The following is a 27,281-nucleotide window of genomic DNA, read 5'->3' as shown; positions in this document are numbered from 1 at the left end:
ACTCAGCTTGTGCATGTTTTGTATATTTAATAAATACTTCTATAAATACAGAAACTGGTTGTATTGTTGTTATTACAATTGTGAAGATTATCTGCTTTTGCAGTTCCAGCTTTTGGGCAGATAGTATCACAAGTGTACAAGCTGTATAAACAATTCAAAATGGAGCCTCAAAATTCACTTAAGAAAATTAGAGTGCCATGTCATAAGATGGCTACTAAATTATATGAAAGGCACAGAGCACTCATATTATCAAGACACTGCATGCTACTACAGAGTCACAGCTAGGAACAGATATTTCAACTGAAAGGTGTGCCACTGTTCATTCCCATCCACAAATACTCAGTTAAACGTTAACTACTAAAGACACTTATCTATCATAGTTACCTGAAGAAAAAAGTCTGAATTCAAGATGGTACTCCTGCCCCCCCCCCCGCAAAAAAAGACTGGAGAAAAACAAAGTATAAATGAAGCCCTTGCACTGCCCAGCTTTCCTAGCTTGTCCACCTAAAGTTGGCAGATCTGGTTCTGTGAACAATATTGGGGATCTCCCTTCCCCCCACGTCCATGTATCTGTAAAAGTATGTGCTACATGTATATGCAGCTATTAAGACAACCACCTTCCCAAAAAGGCCAGGAGAATTTGAAACTGATCCTATCTGCATTTATGGATCACTCTCTTTCACAGACATAAGCCACTCACTCATACCACTAATTCCTTTCGTTCCATAACCAGAATCAATAGCAGGATGAGCAGCAACATTGGAAACAGGATGAGGGAAGAGTTATCTGCACTGGAAAGAGAAATGGGCTAAGAAAGAGCCACTTGGAGAAAAAGAAATAAAAGAGAGAAAGCCTGTTTGATATTACACAAAGGGTTAAATTAACTAGGCAAACAGCCTCTGCCAAACAATAGCTAATCTTCAAAGACCTCCAAGGTTTAGAGCAGCAGTAAAATTTGCATTTATCTGCATCTCTGTCTATTCACTTATTTTCAACGCTTCTATTCTTCTGAGCAATGACTCCTCTGCCTAAATTCGCAAGTAATTATGAGCCTTCCTATTAAGTAAATACGCTATATAATTATCTGCATTTAGTATAATTGGCGCTTACCCGATTTTAAATCAATTTACATGAGATTTGGTAAAGGTTGTTTCTTGACCTCAGTAATAATAGGGATTTTAATTTTTAATCAGCAAAATAATTGCATTATATTATAAAAATATCTTTAGAATTATTCACTGAAACAATTTTATGTCTTTTGCCTGCCCTAAACAAAAGGAAGATTTTTCCCCAGCCTCCCATTCCAGGAAATATAAAACAGCACGAAATAGCTGTTTTGTAATACACAATATTCAGTTAATATTTCAGCTAGATTTAAAAAATCCTAAACACTAGTAAAATTCACAGGTAATTCTAACTCATGATTTCACTTGCTATCAAAGAAAGTTTTTCATGAATCAAAAAGTAACTTTACTGATAACAAGTGCTGGTTATAAAGAATGAATCTGAGAAGGCTTAGGAAGCTGGGAGATGATAATGAAGTGCAGTTTTTGTGGACAAAGTTTTCTTTAAAATATGCTGGGTATTAATCTGCAAAACAAAGGTTTTCTGAAGAAACTGAAATGAGCAAACACTGATCTTTTTCCTGGAAGAATTCTAGGGAAGAACTGAAAACATATTTCTTCTGTTTTGCTGGAGATGAAAATGGTGTTGGGTAAACTTCTGTCCAAGCCAGTGCTGGGTAAGTATTAACTGTTTGTTTTTGATTATGCAAATAAATTTATGGCAGTCCACTGAGGGAGGAATTTGAATTATGGAACTGGCAGGAAAGGACTATGTCAAGACTATCCTGCCCATGTTGAGGAAAAGAGGACACTTGTTTGTTTTACTGTGTATCCCAAATGGCCAAGGATGACCAAGTAGAGTTCCCTATCACATTCTGCAGCTGGATAATGTTAAGTAAGTAGCTGATGTATTGAGTGTGTGCTAATTCAAGAACGCCAGCAAAATTTTCAGGGTATATTACAAAAAAATGATGGCAGGGAATAAGCCAATACTGACCAAACAAGCAACTATAAGCTGTGAAAATTATCTTGACTACTCAACAAACCATGACTGAAATAAACTACAGTTTACTGTTATACACTAACACAGCTCTGAACTTTTGAATTGTATAAAAATAAGCACACTTTTTCAATATAGGTTCCAAAATCTGTAAATAATCTGACATTGCTATATGCATTTTAATGAAATATACTGACATTTATATCAGTTTAGGTACATTATTTATATTTCCAATGTACTTTCATTACTAATATTATAGGCATGCAGCTTCCAAGCTTACACATGGAATGAAAAAAGGTAATAGTTTTAAACAGAAATCAAAGCAACCTTGTCAAGTTAAGTTCATGCAGAACAGCAGTTTGAAGAGGAAAGAAAAGGCCACTATAATATGATACTGTAGTGCTTTATAAAAAGAAAATCCAATAAAAACCTGAAAAGGTAAATCACAAATACAGGAAAATACATAATGGCAGGATTTCTAGAGATCAAACTTAAAAATATAGTAAGGGGCCAACCACACACAATGTTAAGCACCTACTGTACAATAGCATTAAATGCATTTTTATTTAGCTGCGAATAGCTATGGCAACTGGGATGACAGATGGAAAGATGTTCTTCCAAACTAAAGCTCCCAACTCATACAAACATCATTTTCAATAAAATATGCATGTAATGACTAGGCAGGATATTAAAATCCCTTCCCCCTGCAAGTGCTATGGATTGAGCTACCCAGCAGCTACTACTTACCAGTTAAGCAAGAATATATGCTATGTTAAGCTCCATGTTTTCTATCAAGTGTAATTTAAACCCTACCTCCCAAAAGCCATGCCTGTTACATTTCCATGTTCCTTTCAAATTTGAAAACCACAGTTCTACAGTACATATATCTGTTATATCCATATATTAGAGGTGTGTCTGTATTCACTTGTCCCCTCCAGACACATATTGTAACATACAAGGCAATTAATAATATTCTTTGAAAAGTCAAAACTCTATTTTTATAATGCATCCTCTAAATAAGTTCTCATAACCTTATGGCGACTCCTTAGCAAAATGGATGCATATCAATTTATATAAAATTCCTTAGTCCTTACCTTGGTTGTTAACAGCAAATCAACATGCTCAAACAAGGGCTACCTAATTATAATCACATTATTGTGTTCAGCATGTTGTGCTTCTTTTAAGCTCTTTGCAGGCGTTTAGATGGCACACATAAGCATAAAAGCACTGAAGGTAAGAAGAAGTGGCTAAGCCCTACCCCAAACATCTGCATACCTGATATCTCTGCAGACATCTATGCATTGAGCAAGGAGGTCAGCAGGAAAATCTTGGATGTGTTCACTGTGATTATTCTGATCATGGACACTAATAAGACAGAGCTTCTAACTGTAGAAAAGTGCATTCAGGCGAACGGCCTTGTGCAGATCTTAGAGCTCAGCTCGCAAAAGATCTGCAGAGATAGCAGGGAAGTTTGTGACAGAACTCCTGTGTGAGCCCTTGCCTCTACATTTTAACTCTAGCATGAGCATTCTCAACACTACAATGTACTATGCAGTGCTTTATAATTTATCAATGAGAAATGCATCATATCTAACTTCTTCAACATGTATTCTTTAAAACATAAAAACATATACAATGTATATTATATAGAAGCATTTTAATATGTTTTTATTGTATCATTAACAAGGGATATACCTCTGGTTATAAAAGTGTGTGGCTCTTATCAGTTGTTTATGTAACTGGTCAAATTAATATCCAACCATCAATATTGAAAAATAAAATCAGCAACATTAAATGTTCTATTCTGCCTTTTAATCAGGTAAATATTTTAGGAACCCAGTCTAAATTATGAAATGAGAATGACCAAATTTTTATTTGTGTAGGAGAATCCACATAGACAACAATGCCCTGTTCCCAAAAGATAGTATTGAGGCATAACTGCAAAAGGAAAATTGTTTTGCAATATTCTTTCTATTATATTAAAGATATCACAGCTGCAAATTGCAAGAGAAACTGTAACATATTTTACATCCTTTGTTAGTGTGATAATAAATTAAAAATCAATATAAAAATGGACATTACCTTGCTCATGATATTGAACACTTATAGAATTACTAAAGTTCTCTGGGTAAACCCAGACAGGAAGGAATACATATCAACAGCAAAAAAATAACTTGGGACCACAATGTATACATCTTGAAAGGCTAGATAGGGAAATAATTTCATTCATTCAACATACCTCAGATCTGGCTAAATTTCCATTATTCACACGACACATCTGATCCCTTTACCATGAAACTGTAAACACGCAGCTACAATTTTCAGTCATCTTTCAGAAGCTGCGTTTACAGCATCACTGTAAAGATACTTACTGGCTGAGGACTGAGGTTGAATACGAGGTATTCCTCCATTTGGCACTTGAAAGTTTGAGTCACTTCTACTGTTTTTCACAGACTCAACATGGATGTTAGATGTCCTGGACAGGTTTGGAAGACTACGCCTTAGTTTTTCTGTATTAAAGAAAGATAACAAGAACACCACAACATACCATCTAATGCAGGAGACTGAACTCTTCTACCACCCATAGCAACCTGAAGCACAGAGGCCCTGAGGGAGGGGAAAATGCTAAATACAGGTCTGCAGAGCACATATTTTAGCTGCCAAATAATACATTATCAATTAAAACCTTAAAAAGTGAATATTTTATCTAAAAATATTACATTTTATAAAAAGGAATCTGAACCCTCACATAGAGCAAAATTAATCAATATTTGTTACTTTCTTTGAGATGTTAGGAAAAATAATCTATTGATCCATTCTCTCAAAAATGGTGAATGCATATGCAGTGGATGGCAATCTATTTATACATTTAAATTCCAGTGTCTGCATGGAGTTGCATAGAATTAGTTCTCATTCAGGACTATGATACTAAAATAAATAATGAATAAACTAGCAAGATACTATTGGAAAAAAAAGTCTAGTGAATTGGGGCTTCACGATAAGCTCCTCACACTTCCACAAATGCTCCAAATCTGCTCTGGATGATCAGATTTGATTTTATTTAATACTCTTCTCCATCTCACATATCCCTCCAGGTGCCTAGAGGAGATTTTACAAAATACACAGAAGGATTCAGACATTCATAATTTGTTTTCTGGTGGAACAGCCTTTGCCAGCTGACACCATTGTACAGAACCCTATTTATTTAGAAAACCTCTTCAAAAGCCTTACAGTGATGGAGACTAACATATTCCATAGGTTTCAACAAGTATGGGGCTTGTACTCAATTAACAATGTTGAGTTTCCTTGACTGCTTTTGATATAACACAGAATTTATAGTTTTAAGTAAAATTAGGCTTAAAATATATTTCACTGATCACAACATACAGTTTACTTTATGATTTTTTTAAATTAGATAACATTTCTTGTTGTTTGTTGGTATATCCCTTTTTGAGGTCAATGCAAGAGAAGCAAAAGCAAAAGCTCAAAGGATGAAAAATAATGCAAACAGGGACGAAGATGAATATTGCTACAGCATTCAAATAAGCTCAGTGCAGCCTGTTCATGAACTATGCTGAGTCATTATTTCAGAATCTAACCTGTCTAATATGCAAGTACATACTTTCATACTGTTGTGCCCATCTATCCCTCAATCCCATCCAGTAGTAACTACTGCAGAGAAGAATGGGAATAACCCCCCCAAATTATGGCCAGCACCATCAGCAGTCTGTGATTATGCAGAACTGGAACTTAATCACAGAAATACTAGAATCGCTATGAGTAGCTGTAACTTCTGACTTTGTGTATTGTGCAAATCGATCTAATAGCAGCTACCAGCTTTTCTTTAGTTCCCTAATCAATACAGTGGAAGATAGATGGGGACATCATCTCTTACAAATAAAGACAGACCCCTTACCCATTACTGAGCATATTAGATAATTCCTGAATCCAGCTAAAAGATGCAGCAACAATACGTATTTTTAATTTGTTAAGTATACAAATTACTTATTGATTCTGATTCTCCTGATCCCTTTGGGAATGTTTCAACCTACTTCTAATATAATTGTCTCCTTTCCTTTCAACCACCTGCTCATTTATGGTGCACAGGTATATGTGCGTGCAGGGAAACATGAGATACGCTAGCATAATTTAAAAGAAAGGACAGCTTAGGTCTTCAGCCACGACATTATCTTTGCTACTGCAAGACCATCAAGAGCCATAAAATGCCGTATACAAAAGTGGTCCTGATCACATGCTTTGTGGAACATGAGTGCCATCACCTGCTATTACAACAGAGTGCCATCACTGCTGTTACTCACCTTTCCAAGTGCCTATCTCAGCTTATGGCTCCCCTTTCCACCCACCCTGTATAGTTTTTCCATTGAAATTAAGAGTTAATTTAAGAGTTAGTGGCAAAGAGCACATGTGAGAGGAACAGCTGAGTTCAGCACCAGGGGATGAACAAGCCTGTCAGTGCAAAACACAGGATAGAATATTTTCTAGTCTGGCATTTTCCACACCATATGTGGGTATGTGAGTAGGTGCAACACAAAAGAGCAAGTTTACGAGATGTCACCCTCAATATTTCAGTCAAACAGGCATAACCACTCCTTCTGGGAACTATAAATTATTTTCTGTAGGGCTTCGGTAAGAATTACTTGCATTACATTTTTTGAAATTGTCCCATTTTAGGTACAAGCCTAAAGTTTTTTAGGTACAAGCCTAAAGTTTTTATCATTTGATTTATATTTATGAGCTCTTCAAACATTTAAAACAGTAAGTTCTGCTTAGAAAAATATAATGTGTTCCAGACAGTTTTTATTAATGTACTATTCTTGATCACAAAACCTAACTGTAAACTGAGGATTATAGGAATTATAGTACAAGATTTCTAGAATAACTGAGTTCAAGTGCCAGGTAAGAAACATCTATACTGTGAGCAATAATGGTTTTATCTCACACCACCTTCAATTCTTTTAAGAAAAAAAATATTATTGCTCATAGAGCTCAAGTTTGTAATTTCCAAGTCATAGAATTGCATTTTCAATATGCTAATAACTGTTTGGTTGATAAGGACAAGATAGATTCTTTCACTCATCTTCATCAATTCTCAGGTCTTAAGTCTGTCTGATAACTAACATTCAGCTTGTCTACAAAACAATTAGCTGAGATTTCACTTATTGTGGAGGATATACAGAACTGAAAGAAAGCTTTAAAACAAGCAATGGAAGGGAGCAAACAGGAAGATGAAAATTTTAAATGCAATCATTCTTAAATTGTGCTATACAATGTACAGTCTGATATGTCTCCTTTCACAAAGCAGAGTTAGCAATGCAAGGTGTAATGACATGCCTTAAGAGATCTAAAGTAGGTGAACTGAGAAGCAACAGGAACATCCAACAACAACAGAAAAATAACTGCATTGACTACTGTTTGTGGGATCTCTTAGTACAAGTTCAGTTTACTACATATGGTTTTATATATCTCATTAAATTCCATAAAAAAAGGTACCAATGTTTAAAGGAAAATGTTAATAGAAGAAACATCCTATTTACTTTTCTTTTGTAATGAGATTGTTGGGAAATGTACATAGCTCACCCTGTAACAGTATCTTTCTACTATGAACTTTGAAAAAAACCATGCAGTTTTTGGAGACAATGTATTTTATAAACCAACTATCCCAGAAAGCTCATGTTTTTCCTTCAGGTATAACATATACTACTAGATCTTGGAATAGAAACAAGAATAAAATTATTGTTAAATCCTGCTATAATAAGCTGAAATCAAATCCCAACTGTTCTTTTAAAATGTATACTTCCCTCCCCCTTCCATGTATCTTAATCAGTCCTAGTGGCTCTGATCTGTTTCTTCATTTCAAACTAAGGTTGACTGAGAACTGACTGCTGGCTGGGGAATTCTGGAGTTGAAGTCTACATATCTTAAGGTTGCCAAAGTTGGGAAACACTGGATTAAATTCAAGGGGCAAACCATTTTCATTTGCGACACCAGGTATATAGAATTCTTTCTCAAGTAAACAGTCCTGGCTTCATCCATCAGCTTGTTTGAAGTTAAGAACGAGCACTTTATTTTCCAACTGTAGTTTTGTGTTATCTGTAATTTGTTGCTTGCTTTGCCATTTGATCATTGCTTTATTTTAGAGTTGTGTATATTGACAATAATTTATATTTCATTTGGTTTTATGTAGCTTTTAAGTATATTATCCTATCTCACCCTTTTTAAATTATGTTATGCTAGCCCTCATTTTCTTTAAAAAAAAAAAGGCAGATACCTACCCTGCAAGGAGTAATTGAAAACTGAATACATGTATGCTTACTGAAAAAGAAATTTACTTCTCCTTTCCTATATATATTTGCTGAGAGGAATAATTAAACCTATCTATAATAGCTCAGGGCTCACAGGTTTTTTATAGCACATTTCTTTAAAGCTACCACCTCTTTAAAGCAACAATTTTCATTTCACTACTAATTCTGTTCCCTTTAGGAAAAAAAATACAATAGTAATTTGTCTCTGACAGTCACTATCTTGGCCTAGTTAACCTTATTTTTTCCTAGTTGATATTCTTTTTTATGAACTTCTCAGTATGAGAACCATTTGAAAACTACATGGCCACAAAACATTTATTTTCAAAACTTACTGATTTCTAATCAATCTAATGAAATAAACTGTCAGAATGCTTATTCTACCTTTCCTTGTATCTTTAGCTGCAACATCACACTGTACAGAACATTTTAATTTCATTTTAATAATTTACAGGGCTGCCCATTTCACAACCGTAGTTTTCAATGCTCCCATACCAACTGAGGCCACACCACCACCACCATTTGAATGCTTCGTGCATAAAGCTGGAGACAAAGTCTTTTACCTTCATTTTTTACAGTGGCGGTCTGTAAATCAGGGGGATGTCCTTGAAGTGAAAGACGAGGTTGCTGCAAGCGGCTAATCATGGGCTGAGGTGATACTCTGCTGTACTCTATTCCTCTAGCAGGGGATCGAGATCTGGGAGAATTCCTTGGGGACTGTTTTGGTGAAGGCCGTGGTGAATTGCGTGGTGATGGAGAGAACCTATTCATAGCTGGGTGCACTGCATGATGGCAGCTGTCTTCTTCATCTTCTAAGCTCTGGGCATCAAGTTCCTGGTCACTAAAAGTTCCACGCCGGATAGAACTACATGAAGAACCAGAGCTACGCCGAGAAGCAGTTGCTGCATATTCTTGCCGAAGACCTAATGACAGAAAGAACACTGCTTGACGTTCAATCCCCTTTTTGGGTTAGTTCAAACAAGGAACATTTGGCTTATCTGTAGATGTTTTTTGTCCTAGGAAAGAAAGACACTTAACTTTACAGTTATTTACTTAAAAATACCTTGCTTGTCTTTGTAAAAGACACAAAACTTAGAAAAAAGCGTACCATAAAACCAATAAAATAATAGACCGTTCAACTTAACTTTATTCATTTGTGGCCACAGACCAAAAGCAAACAAAAAAATTCTATACAGTGAGTAAGAAGAAGCAGGTTCTGGTGATAATATTTTACAGCTGAATTTAAAAATAGAATTAAATAGAATTTTAAAATGAAGATAAAAGTACAAATGGAAATTCAATGCTTTTAACCAGCGTAAGGCTCAAACCCAGAGCCTTCTAATAGCAACCGCAATTAATCAAAACTTCACTATATTCCTGGAAATTTCAGTAAAGAAATTAGCAAGTAAAAATCAAATAAACTTTCATTTTGAACCAACCCACACAATGAATACAAAGTGGAGTTATTAGCTCTACATGCCAAGCACAATGGGGGGGGGTAGTGGAGTAAAACACAACTTACTGGATCAACTGTGAAATCTGAGCAGATGAACAAACATTCCATGTAATGGAAGTTAGTCCTCCCCCACCCTCGTAAGGAAGACAAGGCAGTGAAGCCGGCTCATGCAGCCTCTCTTCTGTGTATGCCCAATAGTTTTATAGAGATAATTGGGACATGTGAAAGGACTATGAACGAGATCTTTGGGACAGTAAGATAGAATTTCAAATTTGTCATTCTGTATCTCTAGATCAGTGACGGCAAACCTATGACACGTGTGTCAACGGCAACAGGCCACAACGTTTTGGGTGACATGCCAGCGTTCACCAACACCTGACAACAACTATTTTCCCTGTTTGAGTTACCAAAGAAACCGAGTTTGTTTTACTTATATATCATTTTTGTAATTATTTGACATTTCTTTATATAATACATGGCATCACACAAAATTGGTCGTATTTTTTAAAATAAATGAATATGTAAAGAATTGTTTGTCTTTTGTTTGGGGGGGGGACACACCAACAGAATGAAGTTACACATTTTCTGAATTTTTGACATGCTGAGCCCAAAAGGTTTGCCATCACTGCTCTAGATCAATGATTTAAGTACTTCATGGCTTTGTCTATTCCCAATAATATGTAGATATTAAGAATGGAGCAGAAAAACCATAGGAGGTCAAATAATTGGCAATTAACTTCCTTCAATTAGAAATAAACTTATCAGCCATAATAAGCTGGACCAGCAATCAGATGTCTGATTTAACTAATGTTCAAATGCATATTTAAGCTATTAAAGGGGCATTCAAATTCTAACCAAAAAATGAATGTGGGGTGGGGCAGGAGAACCACAATAAGGTTCTGATGAATTTGGAGTGGATGGTTTCAAAACATGAATTATCAGAAATATTCACAGAGCTAGGCACCAAACAAGAGTAGGCTCAGCACCTTAGCACTGAAGATTTCAATGGCTGCAGGGAGTGATATATATCCATTGCAGCTGGCAAATCTAACAACTGCACTGTCAGTTTTGTGAGCTCAAGCTATGACCTCTCAAGTTTGCTGTATCCAGGAATTAGATAATTGGAAATAGATGAACAGATATTTAAAAAACCTTTACTTGCTTGATGGGATGGCTACTGATTTTCCACATATGCTGGGAACACTGCTTGGTGAAAAGCAACATCTTCGTTTTTGAATAATTTATTTTCAATCTCTCAGTTTGGCAATGTTCAGCCAATGCCCCAAAAAGAGCTCAATAAAATCAATAGAACAATGGACAAAAATAATTCAGCATAAAGCAAAAAGGCAGAAGTTTACAGTAATAAAAAACAAACATAGATTACTGAGCCTCTCTGGGAAGAGCTTTCACAGCCTGAAAATTGAAACTGAATATCTCATATAGTCTCACTGAAGAAATAAGTAGCACATACCAGGGCCACTGTTGTAGATAGCTCTAGGAGGACAAGATGGTGGAGAGGGAGGGAGTCCTTAAAATATCCTGTTCCTAAATTTTTAAACATTTTTTTGTAGATAACTATAAACAAATTGAGCAACACCCACAAGTGAATTGGAAAGCAGTACAGATATGATCAGCAAAATAGGTTCCTGAAATCAATCTAGACATCATGCTTTATATCAGCTGAAGTTTCCAGATGCTTTTTTGAAATACAATTACATGATATGTATTATGATAAGCCAGACTAATTGTGATCAGGTCATATGTAATAAGACCAGATCATCTTTATTTGGGAAGGGGAATAGCTATCATATCAACCAAAGTTATGCACAAACTATTCTAATCTGGGCATCATCTGAGCATCCAGGATTCAGACTAGGGTTGAAAGCACTCTCAAATGACAAGCATGGACTCACGATGTAGATTCAACATTTTCCAAATTTAGCATTTTTACCAATACAACATCTTTTTTATCAAGGTTTAATCACACTTTATTAGGCCAGCTCTTAATAAATTCAGAAACCAACTGTTTTACAGCTTCCACAGCAGCAGATGGAAATACAAAGCTAGGCATTATTCACATCTTAATGATACCCAACCCCAAATGGCTACAATATGCCTCCAAGTTGTCCAGCCAGAAAACAACACACTAGCTTGATTGTTATGCTTGTAACATCTCTAATCAAAACCTTATTGGCAGTATTAACTGTATGCTACTGTATACTGAAAGATTAATTCTGGGGAGAGATTGTATCACAGGATCTCTGAGCTGAACAGAAGTATAATACTGTAAATAGACACATACAAATGTAGGGTCAACATCTACTGACAAAATGTAAATACTAACTTTAACATGATACACTTTACTTTCTTCTATGGTGGGGGGGGGGACAGAGAGAGAGACTTTTCTGATGGTTTGTAGGATTTGTCCAATTCTTATCCCTCCTCCCTTCTGCATTTAGATTAGGTTGGATCAGGCTACAATTACAATGCCAGAGTAACTGACATTATAACTGGTATATTTTTCTCCAACAAATCTGTGGCTATATATTTTATCCAGCAAACATGATGAAGACTTTCCAGTGAGGCTCATATCAAGCAACAAATTTTACGTGAAACCATCCCACGAGTCCCTTGTTTTATTCTGGATAAGTTATTCAACGCAACTAACATGAAGTCAGAACCTTTTATGAAATTAGTTTCAATTATCTTGACTCAATGGGCAAATCACTGAAGGAAAATTGTCCTGTAAGTCCAAACTTAAATCTTGCCTGGCAAATGCTGTCCCCAATGCAGCTCTCTAAGGAGACTATAACCAAGAACTTAAAGATTATGGTATTAACTTTGATTAATTCCCAGCCTGTTACAGGAAGATAATAATGCAACAGTAGCCCATATGTAGACTTTTCCATCCTTCTTGGTAAACATACTGGGAGATGGAGATGGTGCTATAGGAACTATCCATTCAACTCCAGATCCTGTCTTCAACTAACCAGCATGTAATCTCAGTTTCCAATTGTCTTTTTGGGGATTAGAGGCCAAGAAATCTGTCAAATTTCCAAAATGTTTCCCATTTTGATACCAGTATATGGCCACACTGTAAAAATGTACCATAACAATTATTTTAAATTGCATCTAGAGCAAGTTGCTGCATGGAAGCATATATGGACACCTTTCAGTCTTGATCATGTGTACTTCTCTCTTTTTATTCTCTTTCCCTATTTTTACTTCACCTTTTAGTCTTTCCTATTTTCCATTTCTCTTGGCCTATATATTTCTCAAACCTCCCTGTTTCTTCATGTTAAATCCCTGCAGTTTACCAACAAAAACAAATGTGCTAAAAACAATTTACTTTTTTGATATGAAAACTACTTACTTTCCTCCTGCATTCGAGCTAAAATTTGCACATCAGTTAAGTCGTTTAGTTTGTAATTAGATCCAATTGAATCTTCATCCATTTCTGAAGCACTTAATTCACTGTCTATAGAGGACTGTGGGCTTAGTGGAGGATTTCGATCTGAACTTTTGAAATGACCTATAAGAAAAGGAAAATAAATAGAGACAGACATCCACCATCTTATCAGCATGAATTATAGAACATTGAGGGCAGAAAGAAAAATCCTCCAACAACTCAAGCATGTTGAGACATAAACTCATTTTTCTTCAGGTTAGGTACTGATCTACAATGTGCTGGACTTAAGTGAACTTCTAAAGCAACAATGTTAACTAGGGCAAATATTGAAACTCCTAAATGTTTTAAAGGAAAGTTAAAACAAGCTTTTATTGTTTAGACTTCTGTAGTTCTTCATTCATCACTTTCACAGTAATTGCATTTTAATTTCAATTTTTTGCTACTAAGGAAAGGTAAAACTGGCACACAAAACTGTACCTCCACTAGGAAAGAGGAATCTATAAATGCCAAACAAAATAAATGTTAAAATCACTTTAACACATGTTTGTAAATGTACTAGTCTATCTGGACCAGGATCTGGGCATACTCTGATATGTAGGAAGTTGACTGCATAACTCAGGTACCCAGACAGACTTCTAGACAGACGGACAGACAAAGTGACAGAAAGCGGTACAGACAAAGCAATACAAGGATTACAGCCCAAAATTCTTTAGAAATTATTAAAAGTTCCTAATATAATCCTTATCAGCATAAACTGTATAAGCAGAGATAAACATCTGAAATGAAAGAAGTCATTAAAAGCTAACAAGTTTTTCTTGGTGTCCATTATTTGCAACTTATATCTGAGACCTTACCTGAGTTGTTAGGATATATAAGCTGTTTTACTAAAGGAGCTTTCACCAGTGTAGGGGAAGGAGAATTGAAGCTAGTGCTATAGGGACTTCCAGCACTGGGATTATAGGAGTTTGTGTAATTGACAGTGTTGAATGGATTACTATATAGGCTGTGTCTCTTGAAAGCTGTATGAAAAAACAGAAAACAAAATTCAAAACCTGTTTCATAGCACTTAAAATTGCAGTTCTGATTTTAATTTCATATAGCATGTTATAAACGAGATACATAATGTTGGTAAAAAGTAGAGTACATAATTTTCAACTTTTAAAAAGTACTATTTTCCCCATGATGCTACAGTTATTTAAGTTACTGTTTTTATTGCTTTATAGTTGATTAAGTCATTTTTGTTTTGCTTACTGAAAACTCACATTCAGTTTCAGCACTCGTTGAATTAGAGTTTAACAAAATGTAAGACAGGGATCAGCACAATTTTCAGGCAAAATTACCCCAAAATATTGTGTGGGATTCGGCAATTTCACTCCTCATTCTCTCCTGGTGCAAGACCTGGTGCAATAATATCAAAATCTTAAGATTTGGTGATCTTTTTCAACAATATATTTGAAAAAAAAATTGAAGATCCATAGATGCCACTAGAGGTGTCATGTACACTAAACTGCAATTAGAAGAAAAACTTTACCAAAGGCAGAAATGGCTCTGGTTGCATCAGGACTGGGAGTAATAAATTGGATAAATAAATCACATAAAAAAGCAGTGAGCAAAATTCATTCATGTAAAGTTATATGACATTAAAGAGGAAAAGAAAAAAAAATAACAACCCCCCCCCCCAAAACTAAGAAGTTTGGGACACAAAAATCAGACATATAATCAGTTCTCATTCCAACTGAGAATATAGAGCTAGTGTAGACATTTTGCTCTCATATCTTAAAGAAATAATAAAAATGGATATAGTTAAAAATAATTGGTAAATGGGAACTACTGTTCAATTGTTACAAATATTTTGAAAACATCTCTTCACCTTATTAAGTGCACAAACTCTCTACAATCCCATCAATTTTTAATTTTTAAATTTAATTTGGCAATTAATATTAAATGTTGATTATGTTGATTATATCAGAAAATGATCAGCTCATCTTCTCTATTCTATTTATTTCAGTTATTTCGTGTCCTTGAATTTTTTTTTTGAAAAAAAATTGCAGATTGAGTGTTATTTTACATGCCATTTCCCACATATTGATTCATTTAGAATAAAATGATAACATATAAAACAACTGCCAGGTTGATATACTTATCAGACTAAGTATAACAGAGCTGGACACTTATACCCCATGAATTTTAATAGAAGAAAGCATATATTTAACCTTCCCATTAACGTAAATTGGATTTAAAACAGGCTAACTTTCACTGGAACATAATTCCTATATTTTTAAAAAAACTTTTAATATTAAAGCACTACAGGTTTAAAACATGTTAGCCTAAAAAACAATTCAGAAACTCACCTGACATGGTTTGTTCAAGCCTATGGATCAATGATTTTTTAGCACATTCAATGTCTGGAGTTGGATAATCCAGTATTTGCCTGCACCAAACGAGCGGACTCATTGATTTTTGCATTGGAGTCACTTTCTTCTTTGGTGACATATACAACCTAATGAAAATTAAAACACCCAAACATTAAATGTGGATACACAGCCAAATTAGAACTTCAGTGTGTCGCTATTCTTTTTAACAAAAAAGCACAGGTCAAGACAGTTTTAAGTGCATTTTTCTCAGCATGCTTGAAAATTAAGAGTTTGCCTTTCCATGATCAAATGTGCCCACCTAACCCAGATGGTCAGAGAATGCCTACTTGGGATCCCCAGATACCAGCAGGGAGGGACCTGAAGGCCCTCCCTTCTGGGACAGCTTATCTTCAGAAGCAAGAAGAACCCCCGCTACTCTTACAGCCTTCTGGAAAGCTGTAAAGACCTGGCTTTTTTGGAATTTATTCTGGAATCATCAATGTAACTTTTAGTTTCATTATTGTACTGCATGGTTTATATTTTGTATTATTTTATTATTGTTGTATGATGAACATTGTAAACCACCTAGAGTCCAGCACTGAGGCAGCGTGATTGACTGATAGACAGACAGCCTGCCCTCTGAAAAAATCAGATCAATATTAATTTCAATATGCAAAATCAGATTTTATGAATTCAGTATAAAGCATGGCAACCATCTTGTGCATATGCACTGTTTTTAAACTTACACAAAGGGAAATCCATTTGTTTTTCCAGATCTCTTCTCCTCACTACAGCCTCCTACACACCCATAAGCCTTTTCTATGCAGAAGAAAACACTCAGAAATGGTACTGAATGAGGCTCAGGAAGCTGAAGTAGAATGGGAGGAAACTATCCAAGAAGGAGCTCCTGCCCAATATTCAGACTACCACTTTTGATGCAGACCTGAGCCACATTCCCATTTTTCCTGGGCATCTTCCAACACGCAGGGCCTTTTTGTTTTCTAAAGAGGCATGGGAGATGAAAGATGAACACAGGAAAAGGGGATGGGAAAACAATATTAAAGTCAAACAGTACAAGGCTAAAATCAAGCTTCTATACCAGAACCCAAATAATTTGACCTGAATTCCTAACTGCTTGAAAAACAAGCTGCAGGATAAATTATCGCATGAAGTATTTGTAACACCCTAACCACTTTAAGACTTGACACTAAAGCTTTGATCTAGTGTTTCCATAATAGTTTATGAAACATATTCACCACCCAAAGCATGGGCAGGTACTAACAGCAGACTTGTTAAGTTTTAAAAAAAAATCTTTAAAGTCTCAGTGAATGTCTTCACCTGGACCTAATGTTAGCAAGCTAACAGGCACAAATTCAGTTTCATATTCCAAAGAGTCTACCACTAAGGCAGCACTCTTATACATTTCAATATAATCAGAACAAACATAACTTAGGAAAAAAGAAAAGGATTACAAAAACTGTACACAATGTTCGTTGAAAGTATATGCACAAACAATTAATATAGAGAATCGCTATTATATTTGTAACTTTCTGTCATTCCACAATTGTAACTAAAAAATTATGAGTGAAATAGCAATTCCCCATATTTAATGCCTATATGCATACTTTGAATTGAACACGGTATATATCAATATTTAAAGTTTTTAATGTGACAAATGAGCTTGCTTCTTGTTTGTTAACTTATCTAATCTAGGTTGGACTGACAACAGTGCTATTCACAGGGAATAATGTACTACTTCTGAATAAAACTACTATTAACTCTTTTGGTCTTAATTTCTTCAGAATCACTTGCATCATCATGCTTACATTTCTCAGTTTTTCATACGTTTTTCCAGTATCAGACCACTGGAAGTTATCTACAGGAGAGTGTAAAGTTCTCCAGCCTAATAGCAAAATATCAGGCTGTGGCGGGAAAACAACACTTTTCATACACAGTTTGCTGTACTTCAGAGAAGAGAATGAGCACAGAATAGTGAAACTGGAAAAGGGCTGAATTAACAATCAGCAGCTAATGACTTCAGGATAATATTTCTACACTGAGATTTTATTCCATTTGTTTGAGAATTATTTTTGAATAGGTACATACAGGATTGTACTATCAAAGAACTATCAAAGAAAAATAAAGTTAAAACAAGTTTATCCATGTTCATTTCACAATCATAAAATTAACCTAATGAATCACACTGCAGATGAATGAGATAGGACAGCTGCTCCCATGCTTCTAAGTATATGCCTGAATATTTTTTTCTTAATTACTTAAATTTTAATTACTTAAATGTACTCGCATTTGGTCTGTCAAGAGTGAAGCAAATATAAAACAAAGGGGGAAAAAAGAAGCTTTTACTCAATCAATACAAGCAATACATATAAAAGGAGGGAATCGCTCCATGCCCTAATTTGAAGTGAACAAGTCTCAATTTTATTCATTTATTTATTAGATCTGTAAGCTGCCACAATCCAATGACATCATGCACCCTTGATACATCTTTTACTCTATACCTAATTTTGGTGCCATTAACACACATCAGTCCTGACTCACCATTTTGAGAATAAATGAAATGTACCCTATTATTTGTGTGCATGACTGTGTATGGTTGAAGAGGATTAGGGGAGAGGTGAAGAAACCTAACAGATTATTGGCTTCTCTTGCTAATGTACTTTCCAGATCTTTACAGCACATTCTACATACCTTTCAAGTGTTTTTCTAACACGCAACATCACCCTCTATTTTTTTTTTTTTTGGAAGAATAGCTACTTGGGTGTCTTTCCAAGAGATAGGATTCTAATCCCAAAAGGGTCCCTTGACCTCTTGTGTGTAAACTAGTAGAGTTAAGGCTAAGAGAAAAAGGCACCCAAAGTCACTTTGATCTAATTCAGTGTTTTTCAAATTGGCAACTTTAAAACCTGGGGACTTCAACTCCCAGAATTCCCCAACCAGCACTGGCTGGGGAATTCTGGGAGTTAAAGTCCCCAGGTTTCAAATTTGCCAAGTTTGAAAAACGCTGATCTAATTCAACCCAACCAGTATTCCAGCCAGAATTAGACCATACAAACCTCACCAGTTCTAACAACCTGGTTTGAACTTCCCACCACTCACTTATATTTATGAGATATTTCAAAGAGAAGAAGCACAGCCCATCCACTCCAGATCCCAGTGTAAAAACGGGCAGATTCAGTGCATCACCCAACCCGGTTGTCTTTTCTCAGCTGCTCTAACGAAAGTGTGTTCAGGCCCACCATGGTGTGTCCCAGACCTTTCTTTTTCCTGCTCTCCTTCCTTAAGCATTAACTGGACTTGCCGTGCGAAGAACGGAAAGGCTGGAGGGTCCTTTTGCGGGAAGACACCCCCCAAGACTCTGTAGGGTGATCCCCAGCTTTGGGGATCCTTGCTCCCCGCAGGAATATCTAGAGCTAGCCAGCCTTCCCGGGTCCCCCGATAATTGAGGCAGGGGGCCCTTCCTTCCTTCTCTCCTTCCTGGTTCAGACGTTGCCCCCCTCCCGGGAGCGCTACGCCCCGGCCATGTCGGCCCAGCCACCTCTCCGCGCTCCTTACCAGCCCGTCTCGTCCTCTTCGCAGCCGGCCAGCCGCTCCAACTCGTCGGGCCTCAGCGGCTCCACCTCGTCCAGCAGGCCGCTCTTCTCGCCGGCCGCCTCCGCGCCCCGCTCGTCGCCCGGGGGAGGCCGCCGCGGCCCGGCCTTGGGGCTGAGGCCGCGGCTCTCCAGCCCCAGCGGCAACGACGAGGAGGACGGGGAGAGCTGGGCGGCGGCGGCGGTGGCGGCGGGCGGCGTGAGGAGCAGCGGCGGCGTGCAAGCGCCCGACCCGCCGCCGCCGCTGAGGAGCCGCTTGGGGCTGCCGCCGGGCGCTCCAACCGCGCTGCGGATGCGGAGCTGCTCGTTCTGCTTCTCCAGCTTCTTCACCAGCTCCTGCAGCTTCCGCACTTCGGCGTCGGCGTTCACGTTGGAGTTGATGTCCTCCATGATCCCCGCCGCCTCTGCCGCCGGCCCTGTCAGGCGGCGTCTCCTGCTCCCTTAGGCCGAGGCCGCCCGCTTCCCGAGGCGGACGGGCCCCCCCTACGCGGACGGGCGGGGAAGCGCAGCCTCGCCACTCCCGCCTCCGCCTCGTCGGTTGTCGGTGCCGGGCCCGCCTCCGCTGCGGCCCCGCGCGGCGGAGGGAACCGACACGTAGATCCGGCCGCGGGCCTGGCTGCCCCCGGGGAGGGAGCCGGTCGCCCGCCCCGACAATCGGCGTCGGGAGGAGGAGCGTTTCTCCCTGGAAACCCCCGGGAAGACGCCCTCCGTGGCTGCAGGAGCCGCGCCGTTCCTGGTTTGATCGAGTCGGGGCTCGGGAGCTCCTAGCTGGGGCCGAGGGGGAGCGGGTCGACTGGGCACCCCGACCTGTAGACCGGCTTTTTGGGGGGGGGGTGTCTGAAATCTGGCTGGTCCCTGTGAAAGAACCGGCAGACCATCAGGAAAGGCACGATAGGCCCTCTCTTCCCGATGGCAGGCATTGTGGTTCCGGTTGTCATTGACTGAGGGGTTGGGAAAACTTGTTCTGGGGACCGGCTGGAATACTAGGAGAGCCACCAGTCGTGCAAAATTTAGTGTCCCATCCCAGTGCAAAGTTTAGTTTACTGTCTCTTCCCAGTGCAAATTTTAGTTTAGGATGACCTCAGCCTAAATATTCTGCACTTTAAATTCATTTGTAATTTACATTTTATTGGCATCCTCCTTACTTTGAAATGATTCCTAACTCCTGATAACACTCTGCACTTACTTTCAGTGGATATTAATAGAAATGAGGTGAGGTACATCTGAGAATATTCCAAGAACTTTCTTTATAAGACAATCACGCTTTGGTACACTGGAAGTCCTTCTAGGCAGATGCAGAGGAAGTTCAACCCAGTCTCTTTTACTGTTATACTTTTCTTGTATAGATTAACCATTAAAGAAGTCCCAAGGATTATATTCTATTTATATGTATATATCATTAGATTTAGATACCACCAACTCCAAAGTGACTCTGGACAGCTCATCATTTAAAACCACAACAATCTTCTCAAAATACATAGGTGCATATGGTTGCAGTCAGAACATATATGTCATTAAAAGCAAGCCTCACTGAGAATGCTGTAAACATTTCTTTACTGCATAGGATGGTGCTGCTAACGTTATTTTACATGAGCTCCAGTGCACCTGAAGCCTTGATTGAGAAAAAGGTAGCCAGTCTGAATCACTTCTAGGTCACCATATTTTGTCTATTATTGTATGATGTAGGTATCAATTTATAAGGTAACCAACATGACATAGTTAACACAAGGAAACAGGCCTTTCTTAAAAGTGGCACGTAGTGAACCCTCCCCAGGCCTAAGGTGCAGTGTTCCTGAGAGAGGTTGCCCAATCCAAATTGTTCATTATTCTGATCAGTTTGATTGCACTGCTCATCCTGTTATCTTTGTTTATGATCAACTCTTGCCAGAGCATGTGAGTGTGAATAATTCCCGTTTAATTTCAAGGCTATGATTGTTCAAGGGGAACAATCATAGCCACGTTTCCCATGGGTAGAATCCAAACTCCATAGCTAAGTAATACCTTTCTTGTCCAGAGGTAGAATCCTGTGTTTGCTGCTACCTGTTGTTGGGATGGGGAAGAGAGGTCTCTATCAGGTGAAAACCATGCTAAAATCCTAGATCTTTTGTTTTCTCTATTAGGAATTAAAACAAACCCCTTCATCAGTCCAACTTCTGTGCGTTCTTTGCTGAATAGAGTTCAAGACTAACATTTTTAAAAAGTTTGCTCTGAAGGTTTTTAGGAAGACATGAGGCAATGAGCATGTTTCTTTGACATGCTGAGCCATGTCTCTGAGCCACACAAAATGTGGCTAAGAGAGTGAAACAAACCACAGGCTGGGGAGCAGCTGTCTTGGCTGGTATCCCAGTCCCATTTGCAGTAGCTAGCTGGAAGAAATGTGAATTTAGGCCAAGACCAGAACAAGCTTGACAAGAATAGGAGTGCGATGAGGAAAATGGAAAAGCAAAGTTCAGATCAAAAAGCTGCAGCTTTTGTGGAAGTCCAAGAGTGAAGAGATGTCTCAATTCTGGAGAACTAAGGCAAACCACTTACAAAAAACTTGCCAAGAAGACTTCAGGGATAACCTAGGTAGTCACTAGGAGTCAACACTGACTCAAAAGGAGGAGGTGGAAGGAGAAGGAGAAGAAAGGTCTCAAGGCGACACTGCAATTATTTTGACTACTGCTTTGGCAGTCCCAGGAAAATAACTAATATTTAAATAATATTGGATTGTGACCTCCCTGAAGGGCTGTCTGCCTCCTATTATCTGAATCCCTGTCAGAAATAGAGGAGAGACAATGCAGATACCTGTTTGAGGAACTGAATCTTAGCAACAGAAGCAGAAGCAAGGCAAAATCATGGCCCGTTGCTCCTGAATTTGCACCTGCAAGCTCAGACACGGTCAGGACTCTTGAGTGCCCAGTCAGTGGGAACATGGTCATACTGTGTTGAAAAAACAAAGTTGGCTGTTTGGGGGTACCTTGTCACTCCCAAGCTTTACCAAGTTGGGCTGGCTTGTGAGCTTTGAAATTAAGAAATTAAGTTATTAGCCTCATTGACACATTATATATAAATAAATCCCTGGGTCTAGATAGTATCAATCAGAGCACTCTTTCAAAAGTCACACATGAAATTGCTGATCTTCTAAAAATCATACAGTCTCTTCAAGAGCAGCATGTGTTCCCAAGAACAGAAAACATGATTAATGAGACACTAGTTTTTAAAAAGGGATCAAGGTTAGTTATAGGGCAATTTGCTTAATGTCTGCTCTACCAAAAATGGTGGATTTTTTTTTTATTAAAAAGAAAACAAACATACACAAGAATGAGCCTTGCTGAAAAGCAAGACCAACAGGCAAGAGTTCTTTTTGGAGGGCACCTACATGAAAGTAGGCAGGGGTGGGATCTGATAGATACGGTAACAATGCCTCTACCTGACAACACCTCTCAGCAAAGGCTCCTGAGCAAACTCAGTGGCAGGAGACAAGAGGACTGGTGCCCCTGTGGATTGGCAACCAGTTAAAGAACAGGAAACTTCCAGTAGGAATAAATGGGCATCTCACACTGGTGAGATGTGCAGTGTGGGGGGGTCCCCCAGGAATTGTCACTGGTCCTTTTTGTTTGTAGAGAGGGCAGGATTGCCAAGTCTGCTGATGGGTGGTAAAAATGAAGTGCTCCCCTCCTTGATGAAGGGGCCACAAAATGGCAATTCAGTGTAAGTGAGTGCACAAAAATACCAGCTGCTAAAAGTCAACTGAGCTAGCAGTAATGAAGCAGGAGAGGGATGCTAGATTGGTAAGTCAGCAATGAGTAACTCAGTGCCAACATCAGTCTGCACTAAATATGGCTGCACTAAAAAAAAAGGCAAATTGAGTCATTAAGAATTGAATTACAAATCAAATAGCCGATTTCAGTAATGCTCTTATATAAAGCTATGGGGACGCTGTACGAAACTCTAGTCAACACACCTGAAAAAGAAGGTTGTAGAGCTGGAAAAGGTGCAGAAAACCAAAATGGGAAGGAGGCTAGAACTGTCCCCCAAGAGGAAAAATCACAGAACTTCTAAAGGAAAAAGCAGGAAGGGGAGATGTAATATACGGTCAGGCATGGTGATCCTCCATTAAAACTACAAATTCAGGATTTCTTTACACAATGCTGAATTTACCTAGAATTTGCTGCCCTCAGCAAACTTAACTAGAATTTTCAGCCACAGCAGAAGGGAGGAATCACCCCCTCTCCATCTTTGTAAGCTGCTGATATGGAACTGGGTGCCCAGTATTGATGGATTAAAGGGCTGCTTGATTCTTGTTTCATTTTTTAAAAAGGAAGGCAGTTTACTTCTGTCAATGTCCTTGAGGATAATATCAACACTACAATAATTATGTGATGTAACATCACATATAGAGTTATTTTGGTGTTGTGGTTACGGCACCAGGCTGGAAACTGGGAAACCGTGAGTTCTAGTCCTGCTTTAGGCACAAAGCCAGCTGGGTGACCCTGGGCCAGTCACTCCCTCTCAGCCCTAGAAGGGAGGCAATGGCAAACCCCTTCTGAAAAACCTTGCCAAGGAAACTGCAGGAACTTGTCCAGGCAGTTGCCAAGAGTCAACAATTATTTGAAGGCACAAAAAGTAAAGTAAAGTAAAGTAAAATAAAATAAAATAAAATAAAATAAAATAAAATCACATAATTATGAATTATCTGCTAAAAAAAAATGTCTTCAAAACCTCCACATATAAATTATGCCCCCATAGAATTAGGTACCAACAACAATACCATGAATATCCCTTTATTGAGGCAACAAAGCAATTAATTTTAAAAATTGGCCCATTCCTACAAAATGTTGGCAGGTGGACATTGAGGGCTTTGACAGTGTGCTTTCCCTCCTCTCCAGTGCCTCCACTTGATGCACAAAGAAAGGGGGCAGAACTTGGGTTATGCGGGGGTGATGCTGCTGCCATCTTTATCCCCTCTTGCACAACCCCATGGATGCTTATGCACAGATTAGATGACAGTAGTAATAGTGTATACTGAATTCAACAGGAGTTTATCTGTTTGTTTAATCAGTAATGTCATCAGGTCACTCCGGAAGTGACACCATCAGGTTGTTCCAGATATGATGTGCATAACTCTCCTCCCCACGTGATGCAGCACTCACAAGGTCATAACCCTAACCAGACATGATGTGTTGAACCTAACCCTATCACCAAGAAAGGTGTGATGGTCAACCCTAGGGTATCTGATTAGCTTAACCCTAAACCTAATTCTATGGGGGCATTCAAATCAAAACTAAGTAAAGTGAATAATTAACAGAACCCTGGGCTGCGCTGTATTTGGGAAGCAAACCCTATTTGAGCCTTGTGAAATAAATAATAGCCTAATTATGCTTTTAATTTTGTAATGAATTTAAGCCTTATATATATATATATAAATCTATATAATCATATAGCCATAGAACAGCCATGTTTATCCTATTCATGAACTTTACTAGGAAACCCACGTTGCTGGTATGTAAGAATGTTGGAATGTATGCCAGACCTGGTACGAATGAGTTCTCAACACTGATAGGGCTGGAACGCTGGTGGGTGTAAGGAATAAACTGACACATCATGAATTTCTGAGATAACGGGATGAGAGGTACCATTCTACAAGTTGCTGTATGGCACCTTTTATTTCCCAAGTTTCAGTAAAGCCAAATAAGAAGACTTGAGATGAGGCTTTTAACAGAGGTTTTATTGGCCAAGGAAACCATCTGGATGGCTCAAGGAGTGTTGCCCAGAACCACACCTTGCAAAGCAAGCAACAAAGATTTTATAGGCATATTCAGATATTTCAGATAGTATATCCCCTTATATCCATACAAGGGAATTTTGGGATGACCCAGGGAAAAGTAAAGGTGGGCCTAAAGAGGTGAATCTAAGTTTAAATACCTAACTTCTTTGGCCTCTCTCCTTGCAACTTCTTTGCCTGGTACCTATCTAATTTATGGCTTCAGGCATATGGCTAATTGCTTCTAAGGAAATGGGGTGGGGGACTGCTGTGCTCTCTTAGAAGGCAATCAGGCATTCAACAAAGAGATAAGGTGGGGGAAAGAAACGCTGTGCTCTTTACAAAGCAAGTTAATCCTTTGTAAATAAGATAGAGTGCACTATCACATGCATGCCCACACATTATGAGAGAGAGTAAAATTGTGTATCAAAACAATGCCCTTCATTTCCTCCCTTTGCTTTTGAACATAAGATGCTTCTTATGTATGTGATTCCACTTATACGTTTTCAGAAGAAAGCGAAGGATCATAAGTTTGGCAAATGTTTGGCCTTGATTTCTGGGGGCTGCAATTACAGTTAAACCATCAATTGTGGAAACAACAACATTTCCTTTCCTTTCCTTTCCTTTCCTTCCTTTCCTTTTTTCACACACAGATACACACTCTATGGCAGTTAGCAGTCCACAGCCATTGGTCATCACACATCCTGTTGCCCGTACCAGCTTGCTTACTTTTCCTTGCAGAATAGTTATTCTGGATCCTTTGGTTAAATACACATTTTTGTTCTGTTTTGTAGGTGCCTACATAGCTTTCATCATCGTGAGGGTATGATTACAAACCATTGAAATCACCATAGAACAAGCATTCACATCAATTCTTCCCACTTCTACTCCTTTCTTAAGTTCATGAGGATCATGTTGCTGAACACATATTGGTGGTTTTATCCAACATTTCTACTCCAATAACAACAGGCCCATCTATGGGGGGCCCTGTTTCAGCCCCATTCCCAATATCATCCTCTTAAGTGTATCAAAATAAGCTTGAGCAATTCCACTCTGGATTTTTTCCCTAGTGAAAACTAACTTAGTCCTGATTCTGTACCAACATTCTGCTGGGACAGGAAGGGCTTAGTGAACCCCTGGGGCTATAGGTAAACATATCCAACAATCCTTTACTATTTTGGGGTTGCATTCCTGCAGCAGAGTTTGGGACAAAATCACAGTATGCATTATATGTCTTATTAAGCCATAAACGGGATACAAACTCCTCTTTATCTTTTCTACGTATTACCTTATAAGTCAGTGCAGGCGGGGTGATTTCCAAACTCCATGCCTTTGGATATAAGCATCAATATTGTCAACCAAAAGGAACATTTCAATTATCAATAGGCTTATGATCAAATTTTCAAACAAACACTCTTTGATCTGTCCCTGCGCATCCAGGGCATTAAGACATCTTCCCTTCAGTAAATAGTAATTCTTTTCCCCAAAAGGCATAGGGAAACCAACAACAAAGGAAAAGTATTTCAGAACAAATAATCAACACAATAAAAACAATATCAGTTTCACAACTTAGTTTGTGACAAAGCCAGAATGTCTAGGGGTCGTGTGGCTGGTAGAATCTATGATGCCAAATCTTCTGGTTGTTCTTGAATTAGGTCGCTACCGGTGGACCTAATCAGTCTTTGAAAAGATCTGTTGGAGAAGCTAGAGAGCACTGCAATTTTAATTTGAGTCTATCGACCAAGGAAACTTACCAAATGTCTGGGGGTTCCTTCACCTGCTTGATCCTGGATCCGTGCACCCAAGCCTTGATGCCCTCAATTTTTACAGCAGTTGGCATGTTCAGTAGGACTTGCTTCGACTCGGACCACTTCAGATCAGTGCAGGATGGGAATAGCTCCTTCACTCTGACCCACTGGCCTGGCTGGGCGATGGGTGGTACGTCAGGAGCGACTGGCAAGGCATCTCGGACCTGCAGGGAAATATGGAACATGCGCCAGCTTCCCGTCCATACAGTTTGCACTTCATGGGGTACAACGGTCTCCCCTAAAGCATTTCGAAGGGGGACAGCAATAGTGGCCCCCTGGGCATAGCCCTGATACGTATTAAAGCAAGGGGCAGTATTTTTGGGCCAGGGCAACTGAGTCGCTTTGCAAGCTGAGCTTTTAAAGTATGATTTTCAGCCCCCTTTCATGTCTTCAGCCCTGGCTGAAACCTGAGGCTTGTAATTAGAATGTGAATACCAAGGAATGTCCAGGAATTTACTGACTTGCTGAATGACTTCAAAGGTGAAGTGCCGGCTGTTATCTGATTTAACCTTTTAG

General features: G+C 38.6%; 1 protein-coding gene across 5 annotated transcripts in view; it reads right to left on the bottom strand.

The window, feature by feature from the left end:
• Positions 1–19,979, bottom strand: part of SLAIN2 (SLAIN family member 2) — a 43,474-nt gene extending 23,495 nt beyond the window's left edge. For 2 of the 5 annotated variants that reach the window (XM_015889222.3, XM_007434937.3), the window contains exons 1-6: positions 19,177–19,978; positions 15,601–15,749; positions 14,104–14,268; positions 13,214–13,372; positions 8,948–9,307; positions 4,437–4,574 (exon numbers count right to left, since the gene is read on the bottom strand). In XM_015889222.3, the coding sequence (XP_015744708.2) occupies positions 4,437–4,574; positions 8,948–9,307; positions 13,214–13,372; positions 14,104–14,268; positions 15,601–15,749; positions 19,177–19,601 (1,396 nt within the window). In that variant the 5' untranslated portion in view covers positions 19,602–19,978. Of the gene's footprint in view, positions 1–4,436; positions 4,575–8,947; positions 9,308–13,213; positions 13,373–14,103; positions 14,269–15,600; positions 15,750–19,176 lie in introns of all 5 variants that reach the window. The other 3 variants (XM_088130583.1, XM_088130587.1, XM_015889223.3) reach the window with 2 other exon arrangements.
• Between the last annotated feature and the right edge of the window lie 7,302 nt (positions 19,980–27,281).

This window comes from Python bivittatus, unplaced genomic scaffold (genome assembly GCF_059951505.1).
Source record: "Python bivittatus isolate LINGU-HERP-01145 unplaced genomic scaffold, Pbiv_v1 ctg000070_np1212, whole genome shotgun sequence".
NCBI lineage: Eukaryota > Metazoa > Chordata > Lepidosauria > Squamata > Pythonidae > Python > Python bivittatus.
The sequence above is the reverse complement of the archived record's forward strand: the minus strand, read 5'-3'. Positions and strand labels throughout refer to the sequence as shown.